This window comes from Brachyhypopomus gauderio, chromosome 8 (assembly GCF_052324685.1).
Source record: "Brachyhypopomus gauderio isolate BG-103 chromosome 8, BGAUD_0.2, whole genome shotgun sequence".
In the NCBI taxonomy this organism is placed as follows: Eukaryota; Metazoa; Chordata; class Actinopteri; order Gymnotiformes; family Hypopomidae; genus Brachyhypopomus; species Brachyhypopomus gauderio.
This window is the reverse complement of record NC_135218.1, coordinates 27,306,780-27,329,506: the sequence shown is the minus strand read 5'-3', so window position 1 is coordinate 27,329,506 and position 22,727 is coordinate 27,306,780. Positions and strand designations below refer to the sequence as shown.

The 22,727-nt window shown below is 50.7% G+C and overlaps 1 protein-coding gene across 3 annotated transcripts; it reads right to left on the bottom strand.

Moving 5' to 3' along the window:
* Positions 1-545: 545 nt before the first annotated feature.
* Positions 546-22,438, bottom strand: stk11ip (serine/threonine kinase 11 interacting protein). Of its 3 annotated transcripts, none has more exons than XM_077015991.1 (26): positions 22,279-22,438; positions 21,629-21,755; positions 21,342-21,544; positions 20,398-20,472; positions 20,114-20,209; positions 19,906-20,013; positions 19,730-19,801; positions 19,518-19,647; positions 18,396-18,499; positions 17,470-17,559; positions 16,463-16,504; positions 15,693-15,914; positions 15,501-15,573; positions 14,974-15,384; positions 14,444-14,637; positions 14,214-14,324; positions 13,421-13,628; positions 11,959-12,128; positions 11,553-11,853; positions 10,896-11,005; positions 10,164-10,261; positions 7,118-7,296; positions 3,897-3,981; positions 3,414-3,499; positions 1,864-2,090; positions 546-1,637 (listed from the first exon to the last, which is right to left on the bottom strand). In XM_077015991.1, exons 2-26 carry the CDS (start codon positions 21,696-21,698, stop codon positions 1,509-1,511), a joined length of 3,594 nt encoding a protein of 1,197 aa, XP_076872106.1. In that variant the 5' UTR covers positions 21,699-21,755; positions 22,279-22,438; the 3' UTR covers positions 546-1,508. The 3 variants fall into 3 exon arrangements, with proteins under 3 accessions (XP_076872106.1, XP_076872109.1, XP_076872107.1); XM_077015994.1 differs by having other exon boundaries at positions 15,753-15,914; XM_077015992.1 differs by having other exon boundaries at positions 21,629-21,788; positions 22,279-22,419.
* Positions 22,439-22,727: the final 289 nt, after the last annotated feature.

Sequence of the window (22,727 nt, the reverse complement as noted above, 5' to 3'; positions counted from 1 at the left end):
TCAGATGAGAAAGGTTATTAGCAAGACGCAAGTCGTCATAGTGGTAATGGGAGATTTCTAGAAGATACCTTCTAGAAGATACCTGCTTAGATCATCGCATGTCCGTCATTTTGCACTCATGTAAATATAAATACATTCCAATATTGTTCCTTTAATGAAGACATGTAACAACATATGTCAAAATGTAACAGGAAAGAAAATTCAAGTTCAGGAGCCTGTTACACCAGAACACACTCACTCCATCTCGGATATCACCCACGGTACCAGGAGTGTCACACACATTTCGAGAAGGAGATTTGGAAGCACAATAAAAGAACCCTTGGTGTCGTAAAACAAGATAAGCCTCCACCATCATGTTCCTGAGACATAAAGGAAGTCGATTTTCCAGTAGTGGAGCTGTTGGTGGAGAAGAGCCAAGAACTGGGACCGTAAAACGTGTTTGTGACCTGAGGAGCCTGTTGTGACCTGTGCTCCCTTCACGCTCACCGTGCAAAACCCACATTACAACATCTGCACCGCAGGGTAAAAGACCCACGCAAACTCCATCAACATAGACTATGTTTATTTCGATAGCAAAAATAAAAACAGTTATCTTCATAATTTCACTGAAAAATTCCAGGATAGAGATTTATCATAAATAGGGGTACACATTCACAATTATTTTAACACACTGAAAAAAATTTAGGGGGAAAACACTAAATTCTTGCATTCATAAAATCAAGAAAACTTGGAATAAGTCAAAAGAAAGAAACAGACTTTAAGGTGCTGATCTGTTAAACGATAGCAGAGCCATATGTTACAGTGATTTGTGTAATTTCCTTTCAACATTTTGAGCACTGTATTTTCAGGAGAAACAGCGTGTTGGACCTTCTTTAAATAACTGGTGCAGTTACTGCATGAGCAAGCTTGGCGGTGAAGGAGCCGTAAAAATGAGACATACACAAAGAGATACGATAGACGCTGGTAGAGATGTACTCGACTGGTCTCGGGCATAGAGTGGAGTGTGTACACATAGAAACCTATAGAGAGGAAAAAACCATGCGTGTAGAGCCGTGTGTGTGTGTGTGTGTGCACACGTGTAAGTACTAATAAATAAAAATAGAGACCAATGAACAAATCAGTGAATTCGGTGAGGAAGGATCTGTTGATATATTGTATCAGTCGCCTGCAATTTTGCAAACAGTGCACAGAACAAGCACTATAGCCTTCAAATGTTGGCGCATTACAGTGAACACAACTCCACCCAACTCCACCCTGAGACTAGAGACGCACACCACCACCACCACCACCACCACCACCACCACCCAGCAGTAACGGCCAGCACGTACAGTCCGGTCTGTTTAAAGAAGGTTCCATTCCTCAATGCTTCCAGTCCTTTGAAATCTGGCGTAGACGGGTGGAGCGCAGACGGGTGGAGCGCAGACGGGTGGAGCGCAGACGGGTGGAGCGCAGACGGGTGGAGTGCAGACGGGTGGAGCGCAGACGGGTGGAGCGCAGGAGTGAGGGAGCTACTGGACAGCAGTCAGCAGTCTGACTCCAAACATGTCCTCCCACTGAGACCGTACCCAGCTCACCAAATCCTCAATCTCCTGACCAGCCTCCGTCCTCAAAGACCACGTCCTCTCCTCTTTAGACATCTGCCACACACACACACACACACACACACACACACACACACACACACACACACACACACACACTAGTATTTCTGGATATTCCATCATCCAGCAGTACCACAGAATTCTTATGAGAACAGAATGAGAACAGCACAGAATGCCCCCCAATTCTGATGGTCTAGCGTCTGATGGTCTAGCGTCTGATGGAGGTCAGGGACATGTGCCTTTAAGACGCATGCCCACTCACCTCATCATAGAGTTTAATGTCCACTTGGCACGGGTCAGACGAGGACAGAAGGATGGAGCTGACGCAGCTGATTGGCTGGATCTCACGAACAGTGACCCGCGCGCTGCTGGTCTGACCCGCCTCATCTGCCTGCAGCTCAGACTGCCTCTTACTCCACTGGTGGTCTTCATCCAGGAGGCAGAGTGTGTCACGAGTGGCCAGCACAGTCACGGAGGTCAAACCGTCACCTGGGACCAGCACATACAAAAACTGAGCTGTGTGTGTGGGTAACGCAGGCGTGTTGCGCGTGTGTGTGTGGGTAACGCAGGCGTGTTGCGCGTGTGTGTGTGGGTAACGCAGGCGTGTTGCGCGTGTGTGTGTGGGTAACGCAGGCGTGTTGCGCGTGTGTGTGTGGGTAACGCAGGCGTGTTGCGCGTGTGTGTGTGGGTAACGCAGGCGTGTTGCGCGTGTGTGTGTAGGTAACGCAGGCGTGTTGTGTGTGTAGGTAACGCAGGCGTGTTGTGTGTGTAGGTAACGCAGGCGTGTTGTGTGTGTAGGTAACGCAGGCGTGTTGTGTGTGTAGGTAACGCAGGCGTGTTGTGTGTGTAGGTAACGCAGGCGTGTTGTGTGTGTAGGTAACGCAGGTGTGTTGTGTGTGTAGGTAACACAGGTGTGTTGTGTGTAGGTAACACAGGTGTGTTGTGTGTGTAGGTAACACAGGTGTGTTGTGTGTGTAGGTAACACAGGTGTGTTGTGTGTGTAGGTAACAGGTGCCTCAAGCTGGTTGTAAACATATGTTGTTTTGGTTGATTAAACTGCTCATCTTTAAGCTGCGGGAAGCAAATTTCTTTTAAAAAAATGATCCTGAAACGGTCAAGAAACTTTTTGTGTTAATGAGTTTTTCCCACTGCAGGACCTGGAGCAACAGTGGAAAGAGAAAGAGAGAAAGAGAGAGAGAGAGGAGAGAAAGAGAGGGGGGGGTGAAAGAGAGAGAAAGGGAGATAGAACACATCCATAATGCACCTGGGGCTTGCCGTGGTTTGCTCCAGTGAGTAGGGGGTGGGGGGGTGTCAGCAGGGTATCAGAACACTTGAAAACTGAGCGGCCTGCTCACAGTGTGTCTGCCCTCAGAGGACGATTCAGACGGAGGTCTTTGTTTCCCATGACCCTCTCTGTCCAGAGCTGGGAGTCTCTTTCCAAAGAAATCACAGCAGCAAGCCGTGTCATGAGACACCTCTGCCAATCAGGCCGGGGGTGCTCTGTCCTGTCGGGCTGTTCCCACGGTGACGGGGGGCAAGGCCAGGGCAGGGCTCGCACACTAAGGGCTGACCAGGCAGGGAAGGAGTTAAACAGCTGATCTGAGAACAGCCGTGGCAAGTGAACAGGAAGTGAAGTTGTGGCATGCGACTGATCTGAGTGCAGGAGGCTGGCACTTCTGCCGTGTCACGGGCGAGTGGCTACACGCGCTACGTGCTCCCGCCCACATTCTTCACCGCGGTGTTTCCACCAATGAGAGCGCGGATAGGACGCCCGAGGCGTGCCGTCTTCCTGTCGGCGGTGTAAACACTCACCTCGCTGCAGGAAGGCCAGGAGGTAAAGAAACGGAGGATGGCTGTCTCCCTCCATCGCCATTTCACTGGCCTCACACACCAGCGGCCTGTCTCACACACACACACACACATACACACACCCACACCTCATCTGTAATTACAGATGTGTGTCATTAAGATGCCGAGAGGCAGAAGGTGAAAGACAAACACACACACACAGCGGATAGAGAGAGAGAGAGAGAGACAGAGAGAGAGAGACAGAGACAGAGAGAGAGACAGAGAGAGAGACAGAGAGAGAGAGACAGAGAGAGAGAGACAGACACAGAGAGAGAGACAGACACAGAGAGAGAGACAGACACAGAGAGAGAGACAGACACAGAGAGAGAGACAGACACAGAGAGAGAGACAGACACAGAGAGAGAGACAGACACAGAGAGAGAGACAGACACAGAGAGAGAGACAGAGAGAGAGAGACAGAGACTACCAGGGATGTGTTCTACATACCAGAGATGGTGTTTGGGATTCAGCCGTGTGGTCGAGATTCCTCTTAGCTTGCTGTCAGACTTTGGAGCCAGTTCCCTGGTTAGTCCTTTACGGGAATGAAGAGTAGCATTACTGATGATGAAGAACTAGTCTTCCTCAGTGGATCCTACCCACAGACCCCAATAGTCACCACTTCCTCTGGAGCAGAAATGTCTGCCTTGTATTATATACTGTTTGAAGTCTAAAACACAGAGGTTATCAACGATAGCTTACATGCAAACTTCTTAGGTGCATTTTTTGACATTATTTTATTTATTTACATTTTATGTTTTTTTTATATTTATTTTATTACATTATTATTATTATTTTACAATTTGTATGTTTCCTTTTTATCTTTAATTTCTTTTAACATTTTCTTTTTATTTATTCTGTAAAGCACTTTGAGTTGCATATATGTATGAAAGGTGCTATAGAAATAAAGATTATTATTATAAGATTATTATTTAAAGCAATTAATAATGTTTTTTTTTAGTAAAATATAAATGTTTGTTCTAGGGCTTACAAGTACTAGGTTAAGGATACACAAATCCCTCACAACTGGGGCTGATCAGGTTTAGCCCATCATGAACAGTTTGAGAAATGCTAGTCAAATCTCCACCATGCTGTAAGCATCCTTGGGTCCTATACAAGTAGAAATAATAATAACTATTATTAGTCTCGTCTATACGAAGCTGCTCTACAGACGTCCCTGGAGAACCAGCATGGAGGAATGTGTCTAAATCTCCAGTAACATCACTGTTTTGTCAAACACAAAAAAAGGTAATGGATCTCTTGTACAGGTTTTCAGAGCACACAGGTCGTCAACAATAGAGATGATAATAACAGTGTGGGTCACACTCTTCCTCACACAATTCTACCCGTTTCCACACTGTGTGAAGATTCACATTTGCTGGTAGGTAATGGAAAATGGCATTGTAGCATTGTAGTCTACAGAAACTGATATTCCTGAATACAATATCAGGAAATGGACCGCTACCACTTCAGAGGGGCTTTGTCTGCCGGAGGTGAGGAGTCTTTTGTGCTGGCTCCTGATTTCTGCGACATCAAACCCGTAAGCGTCTCACTTTCACACACCTTCGACGATTCCCAGGCAATACTCGTCCTGATCGGCGATCCAAGCAGGTTCAAAGCACAGGTTCTGCAAGGAACACTCTTAAGTCCCGTTTTGTTTTTAGAAGGCATAGTTTGATCTTGGGTTAGGTTAACAATAGGACGCAGACGTCCAGAGACATGCTGGTGCCAAACACAATGAGATGTTCAGCGATTCAAGTGGCGAGTCATGGCCGGATGATGTCTGGACAGTCTTCTGCAGACAGATACGGTCTTAATAGACCAGAAGATTCTGCTTAATGGACTACAGGCCTGCAAAGACTTCATCTGTGCAACACTGTCTACTGAAACTTCACACCTGGCAAGAACCCTAGCAACTATCTGGCACACCCACCCAGGCTGGATCAAAGCACACTGTGTGTGTGTGTGTGTGTTTGCCACTTTCTGCTTCAGACACAGGCTTCAGATGTGCCTTCTACACCATTCGGCACATTATGGTCATGGTAAAATAGATTTGCTTAAAACTCAGCACAGTTTGAAGGAATTTAAACATGTATATTCACCATTCGTCTGGCCCCTACTTGCACAAAGTGCAACCCGAATCGGACCGTGAGCAGAACCCGAACCGGACCGTGAGCAGAACCCGAACCTTGGGGGCAGCTGCCGGTGTGCTGGGCCGAAGCGGCCGGCTGAGACTCGGCCTCCTTTGTGGTAAAGGTATCCTTCAATTCTTCCCTCAGACAAATATTTTCACAGCTGTACGGCAGAACTAAACAAACACGGTTTCCCCGAGTGTGTTCACTCTTTAACACACAATAAACAGCTGGAGATCGCGAGCTAGGCCAAATCTCTGGCCACCAATGAGAGAAGATTTCTCTGTTTGTTTGGCAAATCACAAGGTGACCACCAGAAACTGTTGTGAGCAACACGGCTTCGTGTAATCCTGCAGGTTCACACCATCCCTTCCCCCTACAGCACTACTAAAGACGTCTGAGACGTGCACAATCGTTCCAACCGTGGAGTGAACCCGCAGATACGTGCAAGTGGTTAAATGCTTGTGAGGTTTGACTCACTGGGTTTAAGCAAAGTTGTTGTGGTATATCCTGACACAAAGCAGTTTTGTGCTTATAAAGCACCACTTCTAAATACATCGACATAAATCCCATGGTGCACTCAATAACGTCCTGCCCACTATGTAAATAAAGTTACTTCAACACTAAATATTCAGATTTATTTTACACAAGCTAAAGGCTTACACCATGTCAGTGCACCTGGCCAATAGCTGATCTTCAGGTAGTTACACTTCTATATCCGTTGTGATGTGCTCATCAGCTGTAGCGTTTCACAGGTGTAGCATTTAACAGGTGCAGCGTTTATCGGGGGTGTAGCGAGGAAGAGGAGGGAGGCCTCAGGAACGCCCCAGGGTCCTAGACACCGTTTTCCCCACCAATACGCCGTGTGCCGCAGAGATCAACAGCTACAGAGTTCCAGCTGGTACCTGCAGGTCGCATCAGCCAAGTGTCTTGTGCTGTAGGGAACAGGACGCTCCCCTGAACAGAGGACAGGACGCTCCCGTGAACACATCAGAAGGTTCAGTGAGTGGAAGACGTCACCAGATCACTCGTGTCCACCAGCAGGACTCCGAAGGGCCAGCTAGTCTTCTCTTGCTCGACACTTAGTGGTTCATTAGACCGTGACTATGCGCATTCAAGTAATTCAACAGAGACAGACTCGGCTTTGAAGATGCAGAAATACAAGAGACCATAATGAGACCATAATGAGACGTTATGACAAGCTCAAGGTTTTTTCCAGCAACCTAATCAGTGCATCTAACACACATTAAAACACTAAATGAAACGTATTTATGTTGAAGCCGCAATGTTTAACTCATAAATGTACTACAGGTACAAATATATTTATTATGGTAGTACAGCAGTGATGTGAAGTTTGGGACGTCACTCGATGTGTGTCAGATCCATGACCTCAGGACGATCGTGTGTGTGTGTGAGAGTGTATGTGAGCATGTGAGAGAGTGTGTGTGTGAGAGAGTGTATGTGAGAATGTGAGAGAGCGTGAGAGAGTGAGAGTGTGTGTGTGAGTGAGAGTGTGTGTGCGCGTGTGTGAGCTCTTGCCTGTCAGGTGGCTGTAGAAACGTCTGCAGCGTGCAGCGTCACGCACCAGCAGTGTGTAGGCTGCTCCCGTCTCCTCAAACTCCATGTGGATGGTCTGGGAACCGAGGCCCACCTCCAGGTAGCTGAGCTCACACAGCCGGTGGCTGGCTCTCTTACGCAGCCAATCAGAGGGCTGGCCTCTGTGCACACACAGGACGAGACGCAAAGCATCACACACTCTGGGCACTGAAACGACACAAAATACTGACTGTACAAAACACTACATGAGAGGAACATTTGATGGTAATAAAATGATGACTGTGTTTAAATCATGGGAGCTAGTCAGGAGACACTGAGGGACATTTCTGGAGTTGTTTCAGGTGATGCAGGTGGACCAGAACACGTGGGAATGCGTTAGCAACAGCTCACCTGCCTCAAAAGGACACTCACAATGGCTTTAAACACTTATGTACCAGCACATTTCATCTGTGATTACTGGAAACCAGAACTCGTGGGTCCACCCCTAGCAAAACAATGTGTTTCTCACTTTATTGAAAAGTGACCCAAGGTTTGTTTTGTACAAATGTGAAGTCTAAGCTCAGAAGGCCAAACAGAAGAACCAAGCAATTCACTTGACACCTGAGCCACAGACAGACTCTCAACTTTGCATGATGGTGTACAAGTACAATCAGAGACACAAATCACACCACCACACCGTTACACAACAGCAGCAAAACAACAGGCGTGGGAAAGTAGCACACACTAGTGCTGACAGTACACCACACTACACACACACACACTAGTGCTGACAGTACACCACACTACACACACACACACTAGTGCTGACAGTACACCACACACACACACACACACACACACACACACACACACACACACACACACACACACACACACACACACACACACACACACACACACACTAGTGCTGACAGTACACCACACACACACACACACACACACACACACACACTAGTGCTGACAGTACACCACACACACACACACACACACACACACACACACACACGCTGACAGTACACCACACACACACACACACACACACACACACACACACACACACACACACGCTGACAGTACACCACACACACACACACACACACACACACACACACACACACCGCTGACACCACACACACACACACACACACACACACACACACACACACACGCTGACACCACACACACACGCTGACACCACACACACACACTAGTGCTGACAGTACACCACACACACACACACACACACGCTGACAGTACACCACACACACACACACACGCTGACACCACACACACACACACACACACACACACACACGCTGACACCACACACACACACACACACACACACACACACATACGCTGACACCACACACACACACACGCTGACAGTACACCACACACACACACACACACGCTGACACCACACACACACACACACGCTGACACCACACACACACACACACGCTGACACCACACACACACACACACACACACACACACACACACACACACACACACACACACACACACGCTGACAGTACACCACACACACACACACACACACACACACGCTGACAGTACACCACACACACACACACACACACACACACACGCTGACAGTACACCACACACACACACACACACACACACACACACACACACACACACACGCTGACAGTACACCACACACACACACACACACACACACACACACACACACACACACACGCTGACAGTACACCACACACACACACACACACACACACGCTGACAGTACACCACACACACACACACACACGCTGACAGTACACCACACACACACACACACACACACACACACACACACACACACACACGCGCTGACAGTACACCACACACACGCGCTGACAGTACACCACACACACACGCGCTGACAGTACACCACACACACACGCGCTGACAGTACACCACACACACACACACACGCTGACAGTACACCACACACACACACACACGCTGACAGTACACCACACACACACACACACGCTGACAGTACACCACACACACACACACACGCTGACACCACACACACACACACACACACGCTGACACCACACACACACACACACGCTGACACCACACACACACACACACACACACACACACACACACACACACACGCTGACACCACACACACACACACACACGCTGACAGTACACCACACACACACGCTGACAGTACACCACACACACACACACACACACACGCTGACAGTACACCACACACACACACACACACACACACACACACACACGCTGACAGTACACCACACACACACGCGCTGACGGTACACCACACACACACGCGCTGACGGTACACCACACACACACACGCTGACGGTACACCACACACACACGCGCTGACGGTACACCACACACACACGCGCTGACGGTACACCACACACACACGCGCTGACGGTACACCACACACGCTGACGGTACACCACACACGCTGACGGTACACCACACACGCTGACGGTACACCACACACGCTGACGGTACACCACACACGCTGACGGTACACCACACACGCTGACGGTACACCACACACGCTGACGGTACACCACACACACACACACACACACACACACACACACACACACACACACACACACACACACACACACACACACACACACACACACACACACACACACACACACACACACACACACACACACACACACACACACACACACACACACACACACTAGTGCTCACACTGGACTACCGTGTCTCTCGGACCTGCTGATGAACCAGAAGACGTGTCTCACGCTCCCTGTAAATCTGTGCTGCAGACAGTAAAGGTTCAGTGGGGACGAGAGGACTTGATGTCCTGTTCATTCATGTTTCCACTGGTCAAACGCATGTGCCCCACTCTTCCCCAACCTGCACACATGACCCGTTCTGGCCCATCGCTGGCAGACCACCCACACCACCACCGACGACACCACCCACACCACCACCACCCGCACCACCACCGACTTACTTTGACTGGGATGTGATTTCCAGGATGTAGATGTGCTGATCAGACACAACCATGAGAGATGGGAACTCCACAGGGTCTCCGAACTTCACCACGGACATCTGGAAACCACACACACACACACACACACACACACACACACACACACACACACACACACACACACACACACACACACACACACTGTATGAATACTACACTGGTTCAGTTTAAAGCATCTCATCAGTGAACCAGAGCAATTTAAAAATGTTCACATTTATTTCCCACATGATTTCTGTTGACAGATTGCGGATGAAGAAAGTCTGTGTGTGTGTGGAGAGGGTGTGTTTGGGGAGTGTGTTGGGAGGGTGTGTGTGTTGGGTGTGTGTTTTGGGGCTTTAAAAGCCTCTCAGGTTAAGTGGCATGTTTGAATAGCTCTGAGAGCAGCGGGCGGTCCCACAGAGAGAGGGGCGGTGCAGCTGGATGAAAGCTCACTGCCCCGCTGCGTAGTTCATCACGTGAGCTCTTCTCCGGTCCTCACCGGCTGGTCAAGGGGGTAACCGAGAGCCCCGTCCCAGCGGTGAGGCCCCAGGAGGGGGCCGAGGGGCCCGGAAGGCACTGGCCCGGCCGAGGGCTTCGCACGCTCTCCCTTACACCGCATCAGGTGCCAGAACCTCAGATCCAAGCGTACTGCAAAATTAATTACCGTGATGTCGTTTCAGACGAGAAGGTTAAAGACACCGTGGACCTTCTCACCTTCAGGAAACAGTGAATCTCCTCCTCTCCCTCGAAGACCTCTACGTCCAAGAAGAGTTTCAGCCGGTGGTCCACTGCCTCAAAGTCTTCTGACGTCAGGTCAAAGGGCACTGAAACACAGAGACAACGAGTGTGTCATGGTGTCCGCTGGCCCCACACACAGAACATGCACGCAGCATGAAGACAAAGACCTTCTTGACCGTTTTATATGTACGGCGATGCCTTAAATAAAAGATGAAGGCACAACCATCTCGTTAGAACGGATCCAATAACAGACATATTGCCCAATGAGGATGGAGTTTAAAAGACGGCACGCTCCTTCATGCCCAAACCACAGACGCTTGCCCAACGCCTGCACAGGCTAAACAAACTCGCCTCCTTACAGTCCTGATTTGGTTGGAAATGACGAGGGCTTTACTCTTGTATTTCAGCCACTCGGTTTCCTGGTAACACTAAGACGCGCTTGAAAAGCAGCCAAGGGCTGATCTGATCTGTGGAGAGGGGAGAGTTCTGGAGTCTGGAAACGTCCCGAGGACGATTGTTCCAGCAGGACTCAGGACTAATCAGGGCTTGGGTCTGATGAACTAGTGGTGATTCAGCATCAACCTCCACCACCACCTCCATATTCCAGTGCACCACCTCCACCCCAGTACCCACCACAGCCAGGCCCTTGAACGTGCGGTGCAGACTGGGGGTGTTCCGGATGCTCCTGGGGGCCAACTCCACTTCCTTTCAGCCCATCCACCATCGCTTCTGGGTCCCCCTGTGCCTGCATGTCAACGGAGCGAGAGCCGATAGGCTGGTCGGACCAGGCCTCGCTCTGATTGGTCGTGAGGTTGGAGAGGGAGCTGTGGGCGGTGAGGTAGGTGTCTGTGGCTCCTTCCTGCACTGTGGAGAACTCAGAGTCGTTCGAGACACACAGAGGGCTGCCAGATAGAGACACATCCGGGCTCTGGGTCTGGAAATGGAGCACGCTATTTTAAACCACAACGGACATCTGATGAGAAGGAATGCTATGAAAACAATCCAGAAAAAGCTTTGTCCAATGAGGTGGCTAGATTACCTTGAGGGACATCTGAGGGCGAACAGGTGTGTCGATGTCATCGAAGTGAAAGCAGCTGTTGGCGTTCTGGCCAGCGTCTAAGTTGACAGGTGTACTGGTGGAGAGAGCAGCATGGCCCGTCAGATGGACCACGTGATCACTGCTGCATTCTGGGCAGTAAATGATGTCATCTGAGGACAGAAAGAAAGGGAAACTTTTCAGAAGCTTCATCACTGAAAAAATCATTAACCACTACCGATTTAGCGCTGAAGCGATATTAACCACGACTACCGATTTAGCGCTGAAGCGATATTAACCACGACTACCGATTTAGCGCTGAAGCGATATTAACCACGACTACCGATTTAGCGCTGAAGCGATATTAACCACGACTACCGATTTAGCGCTGAAGCGATATTAACCATGACTACTGATTTGGTACTGAAGCGATGTAAACCACGACTACTGATTTAGCACTGAAGCGATGTAAACCACGACTACTGATATAGCGCTGAAGCGATATTAACCACGACTACTGATATAGCGCTGAAGCGATATTAACCATGACTACTGATTTGGTACTGAAGACTCTGGCAAGGCCTTTCAGCAGGCTTGCACACCTTGAAAACCCTGGACAGTAAAAGTCAGTCATGCATGTCAGAAAAGAGGTTGAACGTTCAGAGATCAAAAAAGGAGATGAAAAGGAGAGATAACGGAGCAGAGTGAATTCGCTCCACAGGGGGCGGAGCTCTGCCTTCATCAGGCATGCGAGCCTCTGATGCTTCCAATAACAAACAGCCCCGCTAAGCCCCGCCCCCACCCAGCAGACAGTACGCCCTTGGCCAAAACCACCAGCTGGAGAGCTAACAGGCCTAATGCAGCTGAGTAAATGCTTCAAGAATCCCACAGCACGTGTCCAGGCAGGCCTAACAGACAAACCTCACACGCGCAGGTCACAACCGAGATTACGAACGAGAGATTCGCGATTCCCACCGCCCCACTCTCCGAGCAGAGACGTGGTCATTGTGTCGCCATGAAAACGTGCTCGAAGTGCGGCGACAGAGCAGGTTTGGCGAAGCGCTCGGCTGCGTGCGACGGCACACACCCCGGGAACGTGCGCTCGGCAGCCGACGTGTCCGAACAAGACGCACGTCTGCGGGGAAGCGGGGATTCGTATCTTAATGTGCCTGGCTGTGTGTTGGCTACATGCAAGAAGAACGAGATACGCCCTCGTACAGACGTGTCCTTCAACGAGTCTTAGTGGAAACAAAAGAACCGGGGGGCGGTTCCTCGAGAGAAAACGCTACACCTCAAGACGAGACAAGAGAAGCAGTGGTTGCTCACAAACACTCGGGACACGTGCGCTGCTGAAAGCTGCAGAGTAAACATGTTGGTTTTGGTCTGTGGAATGCACAGGGAGGACTTCAGGCCTGCAGGGCTCCGTACGGGGGGAGGAGTGCACCCCCCTCACCCCGCGTCTCACCTGGACCGTGTCCCGCGTCTGGGCGTCCCGTCCCGCCCTGCTGCGTCCGACAGGCCGGCGGGCGGTCCGGGCCTCCGGACGGGGTCTCGTCTCCCGGACGGGGGAAGTCAGAGTGGCACTTGAGGCACTGCAGACGCACGCGCTCCCTCTCCTGCACCACCTGCTGCTCGTTCTCCTCCACCACCCTGGACAGAACCTCCACCAGAGCCTGAGGGAGAGGCACGCGTCAGTCACGCCGTCCGACACCTCCGCCCTTACCGCAGACACCACCTAGCACCTTCTCGCTGCTCACGCCGGTGCGAGGAATAAAGGAGTTCAGAGCACCAGTGCCTTTTACCAGCGTTAACGCCACCATCACCCTCGACCTGCAGGCACGTTCTGTTGCAGGTGCCCATGTGAGAAAAACACCCATCCCAACGTCCGCTCTATTCACAACTTCAGCTCCTCAAATGGGCAGTCGTGGTCCTGTGGTTAGGGAACTGGTCTTGTGACCGGAGGGTCGTGAGTTCCATTCCCAGACCTGAGGCCATGACTGAGGTTCCCCTGAGCAAGGCCCTTAACCCTCAATTACTCACTTGTATAAAAAAAATTAGATAAAAAATGTAAGTCGCTCTGGATAAGGGCGTCTGCCAAATGCCGTAAATGTTCTGTACACCTTTTTTTGTGCAAAATATTTCTGATATTTGAAAAGAATTAAGATGAAAGCTCCCCTCAGAAGTTTGGAAATATGAGATATGGTGTCTGTTTCTCTGATAAGTGCGTCTCTGTAGTGCGTCAAGAGGAAGTTCAGAACCTGCACAGCCTGTTGAGGGTCTTCATCAAGCATGGCGTACCTCCTCTTCCTCTTCGAGCGGTTTATATAGTTAAAGTGTAACTCAAGAGCAGGTTGTGATCTCTCTTCCTCCTGACGGGGATAGGAAGGGGGGTAGCATGAACACAGAGTCAGCCTTCTGACCAAACCCAAACCCGGTGGTACCGAGGAAGGAGAGACCTCGGACCAGACGCGATGCTCGGGGCTCTGACCTTCTCCACCCAGGTGGCCTGCGAGACGGAGATGCGCGTCAGACAGGACAGCTCCAGCTGGGTCCTGACCCGGCCCTTGTGCACCTCCACCTCCTGTACGTGACCCTGACGCACGCGCAGAAAGTGAGGTGTGCTCCCCTCGACCTCTTGACCCTCGGAGAGAACCTGCACCAGCGTGGGCCTGCACAGGTCCACTGGGAGAGCACACACAGGAACACACATCACACACACACAGGAACACACATCACCCATCCACACACACACACACACACACACACACACACACACACACACACACACACACACACATCACCCATCCACACACACACACAGCAGAGCTACAGCCAAACACAAAACATCTTCCTAGAATTACTGACGGTTCCCCAATAACAATAAAGATTTTGAACATTTTTGTTTTGTTTTTTTTTTTTAACCTTGGCTTTGATATTAGAGAAAGAAAAAGATTTTACAATACTTGCACAAAAAAAAAAAAAACTCCCCAAAACAAAACAATCACAGGGCACACAGACCTCCAAGGTCTTCCTCCTCCTCCTCCTCTTCCTCCTGCTCGTCCTCGGGTGCTGGGAGTGTGCAGGCCGTGACAGAAGCCTGGGGCTCGCCTGCGCTGGTCTCCAGGGTGGACTCTGTGCTCAGGGGGCTGTGTCCCGACCACTGCAGGGTGGACTCTGTGTCCAGCTCTTCTTCTCCTTTGGGCTCGGAGGACAGCAGCGGTGCCGGCAGCATTTCAGGCCGCGGCGGCCGGGGGGCGTCGCCGCTGTCGGCGGTGACCTGTGCCACACCACTCTCGGCCCCGGGGGCGGGGAGAAGGGCGGGGTCCAGCGATCCGTCCAGATGGTGCTGGAACCTCAGCCAGTCCTCGCCCATCTGCTGACGGAAGCTGTCCATCCTCTCGATGTCCTTCTGGTGGGGCAGGACCACGTCTAGCAGGTTGACAGAAGGGAGAGTTTGAGGAAGCACTAGCAACCAATCAAGCAGTATCAATCAGTGGCCCCACCCACCATGCCTGGCCCCACCCACCACACCTGGCCCCACCCACCTTGCAACGCCGTCTGTCGAGGTTCATGGTCTGTATCACTTGGCTCAGAAATGCTAGCCGCCCTCACCTTCACCTGTCCACAAACAGAGACGAGAGACAGCGCGGTTTAAATCTCGATCCAAGACCCAAATCTCAAGATCATTCTGGATGATTCTAAATCTCTGGAACATTGTGGATCAGTGAGTCAGTAACTGATGCATGTGAGAGTCCACTAGAAAAGACAGACATCCTGTTTCCAGGTTGTAGCTTCACCCTGGACCTCCTCCTGCGGATCCGGCCTGCTCCTGATTCGCTGACAGACAGACCGTCACTCATGTCTCCGCCTCCACTCGACACATCTTGCACCACCTGCTCGGGTGCCACGGCAACTTGATGTGCTTGACATGTCTGACCCATCTTCTGTTTTGGCACAGCCTACAAAGTCACATCAAAAATGTGAAAAAACCTTAACTAACCCCACCCTACAGAGCCCTAACCCCACCCTACAGTCCCCTAACCCCACCCAACAGTCCCCTAACCCCACCCAACAGTCCCCTAACCCCACCCAACAGTCCCCTAACCCCACCCAACAGTCCCCTAATCCCACCCAACAGTCCCCTAACCCCACACAACAGTCCCCTAATCCCACCCAACAGTCCCCTAATCCCACCCAACAGTCCCCTAATCCCACCCAACAGTCCCCTAATCCCACCCAACAGTCCCCTAATCCCACACAACAGTCCCCTAATCCCACACTCATCTCACTCTTATGTAGGCCTAATCTCCATCTCTCCCCCCATCACCTCTACTATACATATCTTAACACCACTCATTCATTACTACAATGGTGCCAAGCTTTACCATTGAAGACCACCTATTTTTCCATGAGTGTTGCTGCAATTAAATTCCCAGTATGTGTCAGCATGGTCATAAACGCAGTAGTGAACAGGTCTAAAACAGGTCCAACACCTTCACGTACTCACCGCAAGCTCGGCGGAAGACAGCGATGATCCGTCCAGGAGAAGCTGAGTGAGGAACAGAAATAGGGACTCGTTTAATACACATCAACTCACATTTTACCAGTAACCTGACAGGAAACGACATCAGCGGTTTGGGCAGGCTGACAAACTAGCAAGACTACAGTCCTACGTGAGGAAACATTCATCACATTAAATCACAGCGCGAACTAGCAAGGAAACGGCCATGTGTCTGAAGAAAAGCAAACTGGCAAAGACACAAAGAGACGAATATACGGTAGATTGAGAAGTATTCAGACCCATTCACCCTCTGCACACTTTATAGGGCCCTTGATACTAAAGGGACAAATTTGCTGGTTTTACTCATTAATCAGGTTGTGGTCAGATGCGTCCTGATTGCTTTAAATATCTTTCTATGACTCGAGTGAAGTCCACCTATTACAATCCAAAGGGGAGTTGGATGGTTTGGGCATCCGGGCCAGAAGGACTTTGGTCAGTGAGGTAAGAAGGAACCCAACAATCCCTCTAAAAGAACTCCACAAGTCCTGATTTTAGAGGGGAAGCCTGCAACAAACTCCATAAACCAGGTCTTAAGTGGCTTCAGGGTGAGTCTCTGAACGGCCTTTAGTGGCTCAACCTAAAACCCCAATGAACCTCTGAGGAGACACTTGATGATGGGAGATCAGAGATCTTCATCCAGTCTGATGGAGCGTGAGAAGATCTGCCATGAAGAACAGGATGAGGTGTGCATATCCAGGCACAAGGCCTGTAGAGACGTACCAGACAAACCTGCAGCCGTGATCTCTGCCAGAAGGATCTGAATACTTTTGTGAATATTTGTTTTGATTCGTTTTGGAGTTTTCATAAAGATGATCTCATTATGGCGTATGGGGAAAAAGTATAGACCAACTACACTCAGAGATTCAAACACACTGCACAATATACTGTGCAAATACTCTCAATCCATAATGGATCTATTTGATATTAACCAACACACACACACACAAACTCACTCCTTGGGACGCAGCTCGTGGTGACAGGTGGGAGACAGTTGACAGTCGATGCGTTTTTTGGAAGTATAAGGGATTTCCTTCCAACATTAACTGTAAAGGACAAAATACAAACATCAGGTAACTAGGTACGTTAAATAAAACAACATTCTGTAACTTTGCGTGATGAACGATTCCACTGAACGGACACACACACACACACACACACACACACACACACACACACACACACACACACACACACACACACACACACACACCCTTTAAACCAAAACTGTTGAGACTTGCTTCCCAAAATCTCAAGAAGCCCTGAATATCAAACACATGCCAAAAGACAATCTGAACAGGAAGACCCATCAAGGTATGGAGCACACAAGACATCTGAACAGGGTCACAGGTCACGTCTTTTTAGCAGTAGATCTTTTAAGTCCTATAGGTTGTGTGGTGGGCCTGCAGACAGCCGGTCTTCACTCCCACACACGATCCACGGACGACCAGAACAGAGCCAGTGGTTCACAGAGCCAGAGGTTCACTGGTTGTTCGTTCTTCGTTAGGTACGAACCACTGACTGCGGAGAAGACACCTCAGCACCTGCCAAAGCTGCTTCATCACATCATCTTCATCATCATCTCTAGCCAGACAACAAGACACCGAGACAACGAGGAGATAATCTAGAAGACGCTGGGACACACTACCCTGCAGTGGGGCCATTTTACCATTTTCAGAGTTACTCAGACCAAATAATAGATATTTATTGTTGCATGAAAGCATGTAATAATAGTTGCCATATTAAACATTTGATCACTACTGTAAGCTCACACAGGCAACGCTGGCCCATCAGTTTGTGAATGTAAGGTGGACGTGGCAGATGCTGTGTGTGTGCAGTACCGGTCACTACCAGCAGGAGGCAGAAGTGTGCTGTGTCTCACCGTCTGGAGGTTGTGCAGACCAGAGAGAGGGGTGAGCTTAGAGTGCTCCAGCAGGAGGTTGTAGGCCAGGTCGAGGTGCTGAAGAGAAGACAGCAGCTCCACACCTGTACCAGGACATCACGTGATCATCAGCAAACATCACACACACACAAACGCCTGAAGCCCTTACTGCTAAAACCGAGACACACACACACACACACACAAACGCCTGAAGCCCTTACTGCTAAAACCAACACACACACACACACACACACACACAAACGCCTGAAGCCCTTACTGCTAAAACCAACACACACACAAAAACGCCTGAAGCCCTTACTGCTAAAACCAACACACACACACACACACACACACACACAAACGCCTGAAGCCCTTACTGCTAAAACCCACACACACACACACACACACACACACAAAAACGCCTGAAGCCCTTACTGCTAAAACCGACACACACACAGACAGACACACACACAGACAGACACACACACACAGACAGACACACACACACACAGACAGACACACACACACACAGACAGACAGACACACACAGACAGACAGACACACACAGACAGACAGACACACACAGACAGACAGACACACACAGACAGACAGACACACACAGACAGACAGACACACACAGACAGACAGACACACACACAGACTTCCTCATAAGCAATTCCATACAACGCAATGCCAACAGACACAGACGAGGCCAAATAAGGGAGAGAGAGAGAGAGAGAGAGAGAGAGACAGGCCAGGAGAGAGAGAGAGAGAGAGAGAGAGAGGCTGCTGTAGACCTGCAGGCCTCACTCACACCCCCCCCCCACCCCTGAACACATCCAGCAGCTACAGCAGGCCTGCTGGAGACTAACACAGCACCTGTCCACGGGGCATCCCATGCCCATATATGGACCACCAGCGAGGCCCGACTCAATAACAACCTCTTGAGTAATGGTGGAAAAACACGGTCCTGATGGGTCGTGTCTCTAGCCAGGCCCGTCGGCCCGCGGGACAATGGGGACACGGAGTCTCTGCTCCTTACACATGCCAGTGCTCGTAGGCGTGGGAAGACATCTTAGATTTCACCCCCCCCACCCCGTGCAGCACGCACCACACTCTCACCGTTAATGGTTTCCAGTTCGTTGTTCCTCAGTACCAGAGTGATCAGCTTGGCCCTGCAATTGTGGGCCAGCTGTGGCGCCCCCTGCAGGTTGTTGTAGGCGAGGTTCAGGCGCTGCAGCTCACCGAGAGGCTTCAGACAGAGAAGACGGCAGAGTTAGACGACCGTGGTCATCGTCTACAACAGCAGAACCTCCCGTTAAAAACGTGCCTACCATCAAGAACTCGGCGCAGTCCTGGATTCTGTTGTGGCTCAGGTCAAGCGACTTCAAAACATTCAATAAACTCTGAAGGATGGAGCGCGGGCGTTAAACGGGGCCATTAGGACGCGTAAATAAAGGGAAGCAGCTCGGTGGGCGGAGCCAGCTCTCACACACAACGTGCAGCTCACCAGGGAGTCGTCGAGAGAAGAAATGGAGTTATAACTGAAGTTGAGGGTGTGAAGCTCTAACCAAGGAAGGGCAGAGCTAAGATCTCCACCACAGTGTAACAGCAGCTCCTGTTACACACACACACACACACACACACACACACACAGATCACTTTGCACATCTGCGTAGAAGTCTGTTAATCTGCGTGTCGTTTTCTGAAGGCGATACCTTGAGAGTGGTGAGGGCCCTGGAGCAGGTGAAGACCTCCAGCTGAGAGTAGACGCCCCGTAGCCCCTGCAGGCAGCCAGGGGGGATCCGTTTCAGCTAGAGGCCACCGCGCCGGCCATCAGACACACAAAGGGGAAAACGTTTTAGCACAAGCGTCAACCATCACCAGCCGACATGAGCATTTAGTGGACGCAAATGACAACCTGGCAAGCATCCAAGATCTTTCTTTTTTTGCACATTTGCACAATTTAAGTGAGTGACAAATGATAACGTCTGAAGCTTACTTCCAAGTGCTTTAGTGACTTAAAGGGGAAGATTTTCACAACGGACTGCAAGCTTGAACCAGGCGGGTTGATGAGCTGTGGGGACAGAAATTCAACAGTGACAACAGCGCCATCTGGAGGCTCCCAGGAACAGCGACCCACCTTAGTGTGTGTGTGTCTGATGCGACGGCACCAGCGCGTGTCTGATGTGAGAGGCACCACCACCAGCGCGTGTCTGATGTGAGAGGCACCACCACCAGCGCGTGTCTGATGTGAGAGGCACCACCACCAGCGCGTGTCTGATGTGAGAGGCACCACCACCAGCGCGTGTCTGATGTGAGAGGCACCACCACCAGCGCGTGTCTGATGTGAGAGGCACCACCACCAGCGCGTGTGTCTGATGCTGAGGCACCACCACCAGCGCGTGTGTCTGATGTGAGAGGCACCACCACCAGCGCGTGTGTCTGATGTGAGAGGCACCACCACCAGCGCGTGTCTGATGTGAGAGGCACCACCACCAGCGCGTGTCTGATGTGAGAGGCACCACCACCAGCGCGTGTCTGATGTGAGAGGCACCACCACCAGCGCGTGTCTGATGTGAGAGGCACCACCACCAGCGCGTGTCTGATGTGAGAGGCACCACCACCAGCGCGTGTGTCTGATGTGAGAGGCACCACCACCAGCGCGTGTGTCTGATGAGACACCACCACCAGCGCGTGTGTCTGATGAGACACCACCACCAGCGCGTGTGTCTGATGAGACACCACCACCAGCGCGTGTGTCTGATGAGACACCACCACCAGCGCGTGTGTCTGATGAGACACCACCACCAGCGCGTGTGTCTGATGAGACACCACCACCAGCGCGTGTGTCTGATGTGACGGTACCAGTGTGTGTGTCTGATGTGACGGTACCAGTGTGTGTGTCTGATGTGACGGTACCAGTGTGTCTGATGCTGCGTGTACCTTGAGCGCCAGGGTCTTCTGCAGCACGTCGAAGATGAACTGCAGCTGCAGCAGGGAGACGGTGTCGGCCGGGTGGGACGGCAGCGCCAGGAAGCCGTGCTGCTGCGTGCGGCTCAACAGGTACTGCTCGAACAGGTGTGTGAGGTGCTGCACGCAGTCCGCCTGCAGGGTCAGCACGCTGGACCCGTCCAGCACGGAGTCCCCTGACACCAGGAAGAAACGGCAGGGTGAACCACAGACCCGGATGGCTCATGTCGAACCGCAAGAGGAGGAGATGATCTCGGTACCGTTACTCCGCAGCAGCGTGGCCAGGCTGTGGACCAGAGTGGACCGACCTCCCCTGGTACCGGACATCATGGATTAATGAACATTCACGTGGAGAAGATCTTCAGCGTCGGAACCGGACCAGCAGGGCTGTAGGTGGAGGACAGAGGGGACGGGGTGGTACTACAGACGCTGTGCTTAATTGTGTTATTAATATTAATACAAGCAAATTGGATTGTTTACATCTTTGTATGAACATGTTTTAGCCTGTGTGTCATAATAAACCAGCATTAAGTTCATTAACACTATATGCAGGAAATTTCGACATATTTCGATATAAATGTCATTATAAAACATTAAGCCACCAAAATCATGACGTAATGGTGACTTGCGCATGCGCAGTAAGCCTAGGTAGGAATTTTCGACGGGTAGGAAAATTCGACAGAACACCCGCGTGAGAAGAGACCCGGATTACGGGCTAAACCCACATTAGGCGAGTTTTACTTCAACAGAGGACCAAAAAAAGAGGGAAAACCAACAACGGCGCGTGTTAATGTTGATATATGAGCAGCACTGATGTAATATTAGCTAGTTAGCTCACCATTAACCCAACAAACAACTCACACTTCACCAATATCGCTCACTTTCACCCCACAATAACAACACGTGTTACCTTAACCACTCGGAGAAGACGCGACACGCGCGCGCGGGCACATTAAAGCGCGTGATCACCGCTCGCGCCAGGCCGCCAGCTGGCTCGCGCTAGTCGCCCCGCTCCTGCTTGTTGATATTTTTGACGCCCACCTACCTTCACGAGGGCGGCGCATGCGCGCACGGGGAACGTACGGCGGGCCCGACGAGTCAAAACTAATGGAACGGCGCAGCGGCGGGCGCTCTGGCGCCCTCTGTGGTAAACCCGCGTTATCGCCGAACGTCCTTTGATTTCTCGGCGCCAAAACCATTTTTGATTCGATAGTAAATGAAGTGCCGGGCATTCGGTTAGTTTGGTTTTATTAACATACTGTAGAGGTGCGGGGAAAAGAAAACACAAATCAAACGTACGAAATACATCTGAATCATGATAGTTGTCTTTGCTGTATCCTGTGCAGTGTCTATTTTGTA

Excerpts from the sequence above, each read along its gene's own strand:
- stk11ip (XM_077015991.1), bottom strand. The coding sequence starts at position 21,698 with ATGATGTCCGGTACCAGGGGAGGTCGGTCCACTCTGGTCCACAGCCTG. Across the intron at positions 20,014-20,113 it reads GGGCCCTCACCACTCTCAAG|GAGCTGCTGTTACACTGTGG; the intron begins GTATCGCCTTCA and ends TGTGTGTAACAG. Across the intron at positions 17,560-18,395 it reads GTCTGCACAACCTCCAGACG|TTAATGTTGGAAGGAAATCC; the intron begins GTGAGACACAGC and ends TGTCCTTTACAG.